At 39.0% G+C, this 14,044-nt stretch overlaps 2 protein-coding genes across 2 annotated transcripts; one reads left to right on the top strand and one right to left on the bottom strand.

Annotated features, from left to right (window-relative positions):
• Window positions 1-2,875: 2,875 nt before the first annotated feature.
• On the top strand, window positions 2,876-7,717 carry LOC147860997 (uncharacterized). Its single transcript, XM_087323209.1, has 4 exons — window positions 2,876-2,983; window positions 5,649-5,776; window positions 6,387-6,779; window positions 6,876-7,717. The coding sequence occupies exons 1-4, from the start codon at window positions 2,975-2,977 to the stop codon at window positions 7,312-7,314; spliced, it is 969 nt and encodes a 322-aa protein (XP_087179335.1). The 5' UTR covers window positions 2,876-2,974; the 3' UTR covers window positions 7,315-7,717.
• A 1,420-nt stretch (window positions 7,718-9,137) lies between these two features.
• Window positions 9,138-11,915, bottom strand: LOC147860996 (U-box domain-containing protein 1-like). Its single transcript, XM_087323208.1, has one exon. The coding sequence runs from the start codon at window positions 11,755-11,757 to the stop codon at window positions 9,544-9,546; it is 2,214 nt and encodes a 737-aa protein (XP_087179334.1). The 5' UTR covers window positions 11,758-11,915; the 3' UTR covers window positions 9,138-9,543.
• Window positions 11,916-14,044: the final 2,129 nt, after the last annotated feature.

The following is a 14,044-nucleotide window of genomic DNA, read 5'->3' as shown; positions in this document are numbered from 1 at the left end:
TGTAGTACTCAAATTTATGAGTAAAACATCAATATGGGAACTCATGTGGTTTTACTCGAGTTCTAAGGCTTGATAATATGAGTTAAACATAGATAACCCGTTGGAAAAAATCGTTCAAAAAACGGCATGATGCCCACTCAATATTAAAAAATAGTCTACATGAATCGTTACACCATTAAACGTACGTAAATAGTGTAGATGAACTTAAAATAAGGGCAAGAAAGAGAGTTAATTGTGGGTGGGTAAATGACAATTACTAGAAAATCATACAAAAGTGAAACAAAAATTTGTGTAATTAGAAATTAATTAGAATAATAATCAATTAGGTGTATGAATCATTAAGCATGCCTTAAGGTATGAAACCCTAAGGTAGTTGACATGCACCTCCTCAAGACCACCACATCTCCTTAGAATCGGCCAATTGATGCCTCAATAAAGAGTAAAGTGGCATAGGTAAGTGAAATATACCTCGTTAAGGCCACAACATCCCATAGAATTGGCCAAGTGATGGCTCAATAGAGAGTAGTGTGGCATAGGTAGGTGACATACACCTCGTCAAGACCACAATATCCCATAGAATCAGCCAAGTGATGGCTCAATAAAGGGAAGAGTGGCATACTCAACATCATATGCAAAAGGGCCATGAGTTGAGCGTGTGCGATTAGTGCAAACACGCTCGACCTGATGCATAAGTAGATTAACATCGTATGATGGTAGAAAGAAGAAAGAAAAGAAAAGAAAACGTAATACCACTTCCATATGACCAAGAAGAAAGCATCATAGAAAAGAAAAGAGAGATCGAGAAAGAAGAATACCGGGTTAAGAATGTTGTTTTGATCCTGTGAAGAGCATGACGAGCCTTGTTAGATCACCATCGCTCACACGCAAAAAACATCAAAACAACAAAAAAAATTGTTAGTAAAAGCTCTGATACCACTATTAAGAGTCTATTACTAATCAATAGACCAAACTAAAGTAAAAGAAGGAAAATAGAATGGATAGAAGAACCCGTTCTACCCGACCACCCCCGAGCTATGATCTAGGCATAGCCAACCTACCACCGACGTCCCATACCGCCGGATATTAGGATGACTAACACCTTGGAAGAGATAAACAAGATCGTTAAGACGAACGCCTAGCCCACACCATCGGTGTCTAAGACAACAACCTTCCAACGTAATGTGTTTATGAAGGTAGCTAAGCCTCATATTTATACATTTTCCTAGGCCCCTTGAATAGATGTGCCTTTCTAAAAGGCTCTCCATTCATTGGTTGTCCAAACCATGATAGTGCATGCACCTATCATTCCTTCTATCCAATCATTAGTCCCCTTTTTAACATTAGTGAACATACCCTTCACTAATGTAAATATTGGTGACCTACCCTCACCAACGTTATGTGTACATAACATGTAAGCCTTCCTTGTGTTGTGCGTGTGAGCCCTATTTCCTTCCCGTCCAGAACCCCGACCGTTCCGCCTCACGATCCGCACATAGCGACGGATTTTCACGACACCACAGTGGTCTTATTTCTTAGAGCCCTTTCCTTCTACTTGGTTTGTGAGGTCTTCCCTTGCAAGTACCAAGTATTTCAACTGACCCACTCATATTGGTGTAGCTACTAAGTCCACCATCCATGTGAAATGTGTTGTCATAGGATAAGTCGAGTGAAGTAAGGTGATATGCAAGTGGAAATTGTATATGAAGAATGTGTTCAATCTCATTCTTCTATAGTTGGTGCAAAAGATATTCTGAAGATGTATACAAAATAGATCTAAACTATAAAAGTTCTAGACATTGATAATTACAAAATGTAATGACATTGACCATATCCCTATTGTAACATTGTAAAGGGCCACTTTGAATTAGAAATTATAATTGTTATTTTTGTACAAAAATATGTTTGAAATGTTATGTTAGCATGAAAACTCCTCTCTCATTGATGTAAGTTATGTCAACATTGGTTGTACATCATTGTCAAAATACAAAATGGTTCTACATCAAATGTTTATTATTCCGCATCTAGTTTTGATGGTACATCAAGATTTACAAGCTTTTTTGAATGTTTATGTTTTATTATTTTGAGCTTAAAACCTAGTCAATAAGGCTTAAACCCATTTCCAATTAAAATTGAAATTTACATCATAATAAGTCTAAAATTTACATTTACTTAAAACTGGAATAAGATGTATGTGGAATGGATTACATTGCATATTCCTTTTTAAAGTTGATCCAATGATAAACACAGGAAAGTGTGTTTCCGGAATGTTGGCATGCAGATCCAAAGTTTGAATTTGTGTTTCATTTTACATTCTCATCACGTGTGAGAGCTTTTGATCAAGCATGATTGATTGTATTTTCATTGGATGTGTGGCTACTTAAGCTTTGAGGATAATGCATGTTTAGACCACTAACCTATCAATAAAAGTAACATTGTGAAGATATTCCCACCCTTTAGAGTGTATCTAATGAAGAAACAATGACAAGATATTTGCACATATGCAAAAGTTTGTTATTTGGAGAATGAGATAAACCCGTGACATCATTTGAGTCAATCTGGATATGTACTCACGATTTTTGTGGATAATGATTTGATGGTGTAGATCGCATGGGATTATCGAAACGAGCCCTGCAACATACGCGACCACGATTCCCTCACTAGACACGAGTAGACACGAGCGCTTGGACGCAATGCAGACCGAGGTGTGCATGTGGAATGACTACTTGGGCAAGGAAGGCGGAAATGATGACAGACATGCGTATGCGTTGTATATGTATGTACATAATGTATGGGGGGGGTGGGGGCTAATAATTGTATGTATGTATGTATGTATGTATGTATGTATGTATGTATGTAGATGGGGAGGGGGGGCTAATAAGGATAGCAGGAAAACATACATACTCTGTGTCTCTTCCCATCGACTATATTCCATGTACCGAAGTTAGGGTTCCTCCAATTCTACCCGCCCTAAAACATGGACCAGGTACCCCCATCTCTCTCTCTCTCTCTCAACATTCGTCAATCCTGCATTTGCCGACTACTTCTCAAAGACTCCTTGTTTTTGTGCTTGATTTGATACACAAGTCTGTACAGTAAGAGACAGTATTATTTCGTAAAAAAACAAAAGAAAAAAGAATCCAGCTCCTCCGATGTGCACAGCGTGGAAGACAAGTTTGAATGTGCTGAAGCCATGGTGTATTAATTACTATGTCCTCCCCCGTCTACATCTATTTGGGTTGCTTGGCCCAAAAAATGTGATCCTGCCCTCTCATCATTGACATGTGGAATTTTCTGTGCCCATGTATGAAGGATGTTATGTCCCTATTTGTTAGTTCTTCGCCATATTGCATTGTGTCTCTTGTACAATGTTAAGTTGGTATCAACATATTTTTATGTCTTGCTATGATGTCCATCTTATGTAATTGTGGCTGCATTTCATCGTGTGTCTCTTTACAACATCATGTTGGTGTCCAAATACTGACATGATTTACTGTGATATTCCTATTGTGTGTCACAATCCTTTGACGCGTTTCCTCTTGAAAGTTGAGATCTATGGACGTAAGTTTTCCTCGATTTTCCAGGCTTGATGCTTTTTAGTTGGAGAGGCTCCCAAGTTACTCTGGACGTAAATTAGTTTTACATTTCTTTCTCTAATGAGCTTTTTCATCTTTATCTTTTGGAAGTCACACCTAAGGGTATTGACACAAAACTTAGATGATGGATTGAAGAGTTCCTCTCAAACCACCCAAAAAAGAATATAACCATAGCTAGCCATTAGAAGACCACTGAGGGGTACAATGGTGAAGGTAAAAATCCATAAAGAAACACCTATATTCACATCAGATTGAATTGTATGCTGACCGAAGGCTATCATCAAATGACATGAAAATTGGTATGACAATTAGTCAGGTTTTGAATAACAAGGGATCACTTCCATCCGGAACAATACTTCATTTAGAAGAAGCTTAATACCATCACTGAGTATATGAATTTATCACCAACACACACCGCAGCACCCCTGCAGGTTTTTCATTACTAAAAATCATATTAAAACTCCTACAACCAACCAAATGATTATTGAGGCTAGAATTCGAATTGAATTGAGAGGACTTTAGAAATATTGAGCAAGTCAACTAATTGCTCTAAGAAGGTTTCACAATTGATTACTGTTTTGATGATGGACCTCTCCCATAATAATATCTGTGCTAACTGATATTGTCATAATGTCTACCAAAGATCATCAAGTTGGTAGATGACATTAAGATGCAGTATAGCATTATACAGGTATTTGGAAAAGCAGTAGAACAAAGACATAGTTGTCAAAAATGCGTATTTTATGTTTTGAATAGGTTTTAGAATACTCTGAAGTATGCTACATGTATTCGACGTTTTAGAACTTAAAATGTTTCACATATTCTAAGTATTCCACGTATTCTACAGTTCCAAAAAGTAAAAAAAAGAGTATATATACGTATATATATATTTTAGAAACTTACAATTTTAAGAAGTATTTGATGTGTTCTATATATATTTTATGTATTTAATGATTCTACATGTATCATGCATTTGATGTATTTTATTTGGAGATACATATTCTAAGTATTCTACAACTAGGAGCCAAGGGAGTATCTTGAAAAGTAACTGGGCGAGGAGATATATATCATTGGTTTCCAGAAGATGACGAGAAGAGAAGATATCTTTTTAACGTCCCCAGGAGACTGATTTTGGTCTGTGGGACAGGGCCCAGCCCATCGTGAGGATTGAACTTGGGTTCTTTAAATTTTATGTCTTTAATGCTACGGTGTAAACTTGGTGAGAGATAAGAGAGGAGAAGAGAAAAGTATACTCCTGTTTTTTGGAAGAAGTGGAAAAAGAGGTTGTTGCCCCATTGTTGGAGCAACGGAACCTTGGTAAGTTTTATGCGTGAAGGATCCTCTCGGAAAGTGAAATTCCTTTGTAACATAGCTTACACATAACCTTTTGCAACAATTCTAGCTTTTTTTTTCTTCACAATACCATCAAATGCATTCTACCTTATACATCCAAGTGCAACCAATTGTATTTTGATCCCAAGACTTGACATAGATTCACATCTATCATTTTTATTCCATACATGAATTTTCTTCTCACATAATTCCTAGTAGATCACTTCAATGTTGCATTGACATCTTTGTGTGGGTTTCTAATCGATTAAGTGTACAGTAACTGCTATAAGTCTTGGAATCATCATGACCCAAAAAAGCAAGCTGATTTGCAGTGCCAGGAAATGGTGATTGAATTCAAGCATGTTTTCATCATTTAAAATTTTTTCAGTCTTATGAATGTTTACCTCTCTAATTGATACATTGCCTTATCTGAATGTGATGTATTCTATATGTGTTTTTCTATTCCATTTGTATTTCCATTGCTCGGTGTTTTGGTGCTAGTCGTGTATCCTTTTGCACACTATTCATATATAGGTTTCTATGGATCTGGATAATCATAATGACAAATATGTTATCAGGAGTTGCATAATATGTTATGTGATACTAAATAGGTCATGGTATTACTACTGTTTGTTTGTCCTTTTGAAACATGACCTGCTACCAATTGTTTCTTTACTTTATGAAATCTGTAGAAAGCTGCAATATGTTTTGATATTTTTCCAGGTTCTTTCTGCAACAATTTCATCTCATCTAGCAGCCTTTCCACCAGCTGAGAGGGTGATTTTCGGTTTAAGCAACATTACTGATCAGTCAACCAAGCAACTCAGATACAACAAATACCAACGTCTTTGGTTAGTAGTATTAGATGCCCTTGAACACGAGGTTACTACTTTTAGCCTTTTTCTGACAGCCTATGACACCGAGAAATTGACAAATATGTGCTCGTTAAGAACATCTCATGCAGTGCTGATTTTTCATCTTCTATTAGACAAGTTTATTTTGGTTTTTAGAAATTTTTACTTTGCCATTTTATAATCCGCCTCTTTCATTTCTCGCACACTCACATATTCACTTACCCATAGACACAGACATTTAAGGCAACATTATTCTGATTTTATGAAGCTATTAAAATTATCTGTCCACTATATTATGAGCCTTCACACACTTCTGCATCTATCTTTCCCTTTTCATTTTTGTTTTTGTAATATGCAAGCATGCTATAAGGATGAGGCATCTTAAACTCAATTTATGACAATGCAACCTGTGCTATTCATAAACTAATTGTACACTGCACAAGGTTAGAATCAACATTGATGAAATAATGCAGCCCGCGCCCCTGCATACACTAGTTGATGGACTACTGCTACTTGAGTACCCATGTTGTCTGAGCACGGAATGTTAAAACTACATATATAGTGTACGTATCAGGACACTATAACTGAGTTAATATTCTGGCTACAGCTACAATGTGCTCCCAAATGGTGTCAGAAACACTTTTAGAGATCCACATCATCTCATCCATGCTTTGCCGCTTCAAGCAGTCACAATAGATAATGACTCTGAAGGTAGCATATCAAAAGGAGGACCATCTCCATCAATGGAGTATAAAGGTGTCTTTACATCCAGTGGTCCATTGCAGACTCTGCTATATTATGGTCAACTTTGGTATACTAACACAAGGAAGCAAGGTGTTTCTGCTACCATCAAGCAAGTAGTGGAGATTTTGAAGAATGGGGCGCAATCTTTCAATAAGGGAGAGTTGCTTGAACAACTAAAAAGTATCAAATTTGCATCAAGTGCATTGTGGTGCTGGGTTGAAACAAGGCCTTATGTCAAGTTGCCAATTGCAATTTTGTAAGTCTTGCTGTGAGCAGCATTGAGTGTTGAGATTTATTTCATGTATTGTGAGAAGATTCAATTCAACTTACTGTGTTCTGTGGTCTTTTGCAGTGTCCCATGGTTTCTTATTGTCAATATTATTTATGGAAAATCTGTTGCATCAAATTTAACACCATTATGGACCATTGGACCTGTGGTTGCTGGTCTGTCAATTAAAGCATTCATAAAGCTTTCCGCACAATGTAGATGGTGGGTGGCTGAAATAAAGCTTAAACAACATGTAATTAATCTGATAGAAGGTGTAAGGACTGGAGAATTGATTCAACAGTGCATTGAAGGTTCTTGTTCAAGATATGGACGGGTTAAATTACTTGTTTCCAAGAAGAAGCTGGATTTGGCATATTTCATTCAAAGCGGAGATGCCATTACTGCGTTACAGCGGAATTCTAATAAAAAACGCCAGGACTTTTTGGAAGATTTTTGGGACAAATATGAGGATGCACGGATACTCTATCTGTACTTGGAAAGAAAACTGAAAAACATAATATAATTGTATAATTTATGGAACAAAGATAATGAGACCATGCAAGTGTGTAGTCGACAAATATCCTCTACATGCTTAGAACATGAATAGGAGGCAGAGGTTTAAACTGCAATGCGGCTTTGCTAGATAAATTGTACCAGTAATCTGGCATTGCTAAATGTATTCTGAAGAGAGATATCTATACTGGTATTGGTAGCTGGGTGCGAGGATTGGTGTTCAAGTTGCTATATTATGGTCTGGCACAAGTAAACCAAGCATGCAATACTGGCTGGGCTTATTACTGGTCACCAAGTTGGGTCCATTTTGTCCTGATCTTCAGTTACACTTACTATTTATACTTAAGATCTTTTGTTGGATGCTAAAAGGAAGCTTCTAAGATTCTGAGTTAAATGAACTGGTTAAAAGTTTCTTATCATTATAGTGAAGAAATTTGAATTCTTCTCTTCATGGAAACCTAATCAATGTTGGTGGAAAGGGTTTGAAACCTCCCACTTGAAGGCTGATGTGCATTTAGTGGAGAACTAGGATAAAAAAGTACAAAGTACTCTGCACAAGTTTATGAGAATTGATTCCTCATTCTATGCCTGCAATATGCTAACCTCTGTAGGAATCATAAGGAGCTCCATGTGCTTGTTCTCTGTTGTGCTTTGAATAGCTTGATACTTCTTTTATTTGCTCAGTAGGATATACATATTGATGCCTCATCCTATGTCTGAGGTATACAAATCATTATTGGAAAGTTGGCAAGCTCCACAAGCTTATCCTCGATTGTGCTTTGAATAGAGTGATACTTCGCTTCTGCTTGGTTTTTGCAAGAAAGACAGGGTGCTACGGCATATGTATTGCATACATCCTATCACTATGGAATGTATGTCTCTCACTCTAAATGCATAATCTACCACCGGATGAGCAAGTTCTTGATTTGAATATTCTTGAATTAATACCAGTTGGGATGGCTTCCCATCTCAGTACTATTCTTTGTGCTTTATGCTGCTTGGTTGCATGCTTCCCGAATTGTTCTAGCCATCCAGCCCTCAAGATCATCAATTATGAATTCCACAACTTGGTGCCACCTAATACTCAAATCTATGCTACCATATAATACTGGGTTAACATATTGCTGAATGTATTTGTTGACATAACTGCGATGCTATTGAAATATGGATTTCCTTTGCATTTTGCCTCTTGTTGTACTTGTAAGTGTGGGCTTCCTTTTTTAGCTCTTGAATGCTATCATTGCCAAGTTTCTAATACGAATCCTTACTGGTAGTATCTAGTAAGGTTGCCACGTTTTTAATATATCTTTGTCTCCTTGTGAAGGCAGATATAAAGTTCTAAATGACATTCAGGCCTGTGTACACATCACAACTAGAAGTTGCCAATGAACCAAACCCGAACCATGAAACCATAGTTTAGTGACTTGATGGTTTAAACAAGTTGGATTTAATTCTCAAATTTGAAATTGGCTTCATCTAAGTTTGGTTTGGTTGGGTTTAATGGTCTATTGAAAAGCTTGAAAGACACTTATCGGGCCATATTTATAAATAATATTCATATTATATATATGTGTGTGTGTCTGTTTATTAAGTTCATTTCATATTTCGAAGTTTTGGTGATTTCCAATTTTGTTTTTGATGCACATTAATTGCTTTATCATTGGTTTAAGTTTTGTTTTAAACAGTTTACATTTGAGGATCTCTTAAACGGCTCTGCATCGGTTTAGGTTTGCAGATATCTTCAATAGTTTTGAGATTTGGTTTAGTTTTAAGTGAGTTTTTGGTAAGGCTAGATTGTGGGATATTTTTGTGTTTATTAGAAAATACAGAGCAGAGATGAAATGCAAGGAGTCTTATTATATTGTATATTTTCTTCAGTTCACACAATGAAACAAAAGAGGGGCGAGAAGAAACACATGTTCTATGAACAAACCCCATTTCAGAAGGGAAGGTATATGTCTGATTAAAAATGAGGAAATTACAAGGATGGGACAAGATCCATGTTCTAAGAACAAAATCGATTACTTCAGCAGTAGTATGACAATTAATTGAGAGTATGGGAGTCGTCCCTGCGATCGATCACAGTTGAGTGGCCGATCAGTTATGGGAGTCTTGTATATTCTTGTTAGGAATCAATAAATTGGAAACAATGTGCAAACCATGTTGTATGTACACAGTCAGGAGAACTTCATTGGATGGGTCTGATCGCTGCTTATCTTTTCGGAGCGGCCAGGGAAAGCTAGTGTGCGGCTGTTGTATAAGAGAGCATCATGGTAGAGTAAGTGGCGGTATCCTGATTAGAAGCATGAGCAGTTGTGGTTATGAGATGGTTAATGTGTAGTGATTCTGATCTGAAGATGAGGCGAAGGAGGGATGAAGCCTTTCTTCTAGCTCGAGGCGTGCCATGGGTGAGCAAGTTCTGGAAAGTTCCCGCCGAGCTACTTATCTTCGCAATCATGTCATGTCCACCATGCCTGCAAATCTGAAGGATAACAGCGGCAGCATTCTCTTTTGTTTTCTGGTTCCCCGTTCGAACGAGGCCGATGAGAATGGGCAGTGAGCCATTGGTGGCACAAATGGCTTCTCTCCCCTCGGAGGAGTGTGATAGAACTGCTATGACTGCTAACACTTCTTCTTCCAAATGGCCCACTCTTCCTCGTTTCTCCAAACCCTCGAATAGAGCTTGGACCACTCCTACTTTCACTAATTTCCCCCTGTTAGGCCCATACACCGCCATGTTGAAAATGGCACAGGTCGCATCTCGCCGGCCCCTTTGGCTGCCCTCTTGAAGAAGCTTCATTAATCCCTCCATCAGACCCTTCTTCTCACCAAGAATTGCAGCATACTCTGTGATCTGAGACAAGCTAAACACGGTGGCAGCAGCATTCTCTCTAGCAATGCCAGAGGAGGAGGAGGAGGTGCTCTTGAGGATATCGACCAATGGGTCGATGCCCCCTGCATCGACTATGCGAGCCTTGTTGGGAGGGTAGATAGAGAGATTAAGGATGGCAGTCACGGCGTGGTCTTGCGTCCGCATGTCAGTAGTAGTACGGAGAAGTGTCAAGAAGGCAGGAATGGTGCCCGCCTCGGCAACAGCCTTGCGGTTGGCTGATCCACACTTGGTGAGGAACCGAATCTCCCCCGCTATATTCCTTTGAGTGAGAGGAGCCGCTGAAGGAAGTTGTCTTAGAAGTAGTTCAACAGTAAGTTTCGTTGCCTCTAGTGCTGTTGGAGTGGGATGATTCCCACCACTGGCTGGGGCTCGCCCTCTGCTGCTTGGTGATGCAGTATAACTCCGGCTAGGGATTTGCAAATTGAAGTTGTTGCTTGAAGACCACTGCAAGATGAGGTTTCGCAGGGCATGGTTTGGGATTAGGGCTGAATGCTCTAGCTTCAACCCACTCTTTGGGCATGTTTGGTTTTTCTCTTCGAACATCCACTTGGTTATGGAGAGCCTGTCGTATGTCTGCCCTGTCGCCACGATCACGGGATCGGTCATCACATCGAGTGAAATTGGACACCGGAAATCTTCGGGAACCCTTCCTGATACAAACAGTTCCTCCTCATCTTCCTCCCCTTCTAATTGAGCATCCCCTGTTTCAATGTTCTCTAGATTCTCTGCTATTTCGGTTGCTCCATAGAGGACACACTTTCCATATCGAACTAAGCCTACCAAATCATACAGAGGAATCTTCATTGTCTGTGGGCCGCCTGAGCCAGGAGGATCATCCAACATTGGCGATCCATTCGCCTCCTCTTCTAGCCTCTCTATCTCTTGCTGACAATCCATGCCCGAGTTAAGCTTCAAACCCAAGAAAACTCTGACTAACATCTTAACTTCTGGCACCTCTCTCCTCTCAATTTGCTTCATCAAATTTTGCACTTGTGCCAACAACTCGGTCTCTTTCGGATCGATATGTACTTTGGCTTTCCGGGCTTGTTTGCGGACGAGGTCTACTTGCTCTCGGACCTCGCCCGCCACATTGAGCAAAGGTAAGGGAAGGACATCAAGAGCAGTGGCCATCTCTTGAGTCAATAGATGGAAAGACTCGGAAAGCTTGCGATGCTCAACTAGAAGCCACATCCTGCTACAATCCACACAGTCGTTTAACATAATTTTTATACCTTGAAGGACCACATGCAATTCGCCGAAGGAGAGTAGGGCTGAAGGGGGAAGAGGGTCGGGGGTGGAGGAGAGGAAATGATCTGTTAAATCTTCTAAGAAGATGAGGAGGCTTCGTACACGGCGTGTGATGATTGAGATGTTGCGTTTCTGGCATACGATTCGTGGGGCGGATTCTTTCTCCAGAGAAGCAATGGAGCGGGAGAGGTCGAGGAGGCTCTTGATGAGGGAAGCCGAGGAAGAGCAGAGAGGAGGGAGCAGGGATTCCCGGAAATGGGCATGATTATGGGGGTTTCTTCTTCGTCGACTACTGCCAGGAAGCATCATCATTAGTGGTACGATGAAAGCTTGGAACAATGATAATTTCTTTTTTAAATGTGTTTCCGGATTAGAGATGGGTTAGAATGAGGAGGTTAGAGATGGATGGAGATTTGTAAGGGAAGGACAAAATAGATGCAGCAAGGAAATTAAAATTAGAGGGATGAGAGAGCACCCACCCTAGTTTCGTTTCGTTTCGTTTCGTTTCGTTGGGGATTTATGAAGGGGAGGGATTAAAGAGAGACAGGGGTGGTGGTCTATGATTAGAGGTGGTTTTGTCTTATTATTAAGAGGTGCTTATGAGACAGAAAGATCAAGAGTTGTGATTTGTATGGATGGGTGTTTATATATATGTACATGTATGTGTATGTGTATGTGTATTTGTGTGTATGTGGGTGCATAAAATTCTTCCGTTGAAGTCGGTGCACGTTGTCACGTGGCGGAGGAGGTAGGCAGATTAATTAGGGTTTGGTGCCTTCCTTCTTTTCCTTTTCCTAATTTCCTTTCCTTCAAGAGTCAGCGGGGGGGGGGGATGAGGTGGAGGAGGAAGGTAAATACTATACTATATGCATATATGCATATATATGCATATATGCATGCAGAGAGAGAGAGAGAGAGAGAGAGAGAGAGAGACAAAGACAAAGACAGAGACACAGAAGCAACCCTTCTCTGCTGACTCGGCAACCCTTCTCTCCTAATCTCTCTCTCTCTCTCTCTCTCTCTCTCTCTCTCTCTCTCTCTCTCTCTGTGAATTGGTCAAAGACCTTGTGCCGCCGCCCTCTCGCTTCTTCCTCCTCCTCGTCTTTTTGCTTTCTGATTTCTGCTTTTCTGCCTTGCAATCACAATTTACAAGCAAGCAAAGAAAAAGTCTGGATTGCGCGATTTGCATCCCAAGCACTACCAGGGCCCAGCGCAGCGCTTTTCTTCCACTTGGCCATACATACATACATTATAATTTTTATATATATATATATACATACATATATTATTTGCAGAAAGAAGCCACATTTGGCCTATAGTTATGAAATTTACTACACGGAAACCTTTCTCGAACCACCCCATGAATCTCTCAGGGTTCCTCTCCACGACATTTTATTTCTAGCGAGGATTTCTCTCAACTACATAGGAAGGACAAACAAGTCCATACAATTCTGGTGAGGAGGATGTTTCCAACTCATTGTATATGTGGGTCGGAAGAGCATCAAACATCAAAATTCTTTGTGAGACACTTTTTAGCTGTTTATCTATTATTAAGAATGATCGGAATCGTCTATGTATGGCCCGCTTGGATCGATGATGCTTTTGTTGCATGTAAGCGTGTGTTACATACAATATCATGATGCTTGTAAGCGCTTGTTGTTACACACATATTGTATGTTCGAGTATTCTAGTGTCCCTCCCAAGAAATTTCTGACCTGTAAAAGTAAAAAGTCATGTCCACCAATTTTGTAGTTGCGCACAAAAGGATCATTGTAGCAACTTAATATTTTTTGTTCCCATGAAAAAGGGTATCTCCACTGTAGTTAGTTTCCAAACCCAAGATGAAAAACATGCCTCTTTGCATTCCAAAAGTATCATGTGATTAAGGAGTTGTTTCAAATTGATCATTACACGCATCTTCATATTCACATATGTAAGTGCTAATTAGAGAATGCAAACACTATCGAAACACTTGCGTTTGAGGAACAAAACATCCAATTTCTCAAATATATCTTATTTATATCCCTTGTCATATGATATGGGGCAATGGAAATAGTTATGATGTTAAAAATCTTCTTGAGGTAGTTTGTTGGGTGGACATGTTATTGAGGTCAATTAAGAACGCTATTATATCACACATTTCTAGTTTATCTTGATATATGTACTCATTATGTGGCGTTCTTTGCATTTGTAACATAGAGTTTGGCTTGTTCTTATGCAAGACCTCAAAATACGGTATACCCTTGCTTGTTATGATGAAAACTTATGACATCATCAATGATATAAAAATAATATTGTAACGACTTAATACACCAATTGTTTAATAGCGGTTTAGATGATAAAAGTAACCGAAAGTTGTTGTATAGTCTAATATCCAATGTCTTATTCAAATGCTAAGAATAGTGGAGATCTTGAGTGGTGCACTAGAAAGTCAATCCACGTATTTACAAGCTGCTTTAATTCTAGTTTTCTAAAATTCTATTACACATTCTTGTAGGGTATATTTTTTATTTAACTTTAGTATTGACATGATTGTCTAATGACAACAAGAAAAGAAAAGAAAACTTCCCTAGCCTAATGTGGGAATTATTGTGGAAAA

Source organism: Azolla caroliniana, unplaced genomic scaffold, assembly GCF_043228905.1.
Source record: "Azolla caroliniana isolate FFs.n. ecotype wild unplaced genomic scaffold, voAzoCaro1.0.p SCAF_8, whole genome shotgun sequence".
In the NCBI taxonomy this organism is placed as follows: Eukaryota; Viridiplantae; Streptophyta; class Polypodiopsida; order Salviniales; family Salviniaceae; genus Azolla; species Azolla caroliniana.
The sequence above is the reverse complement of the archived record's forward strand: the minus strand, read 5'-3'. Positions and strand labels throughout refer to the sequence as shown.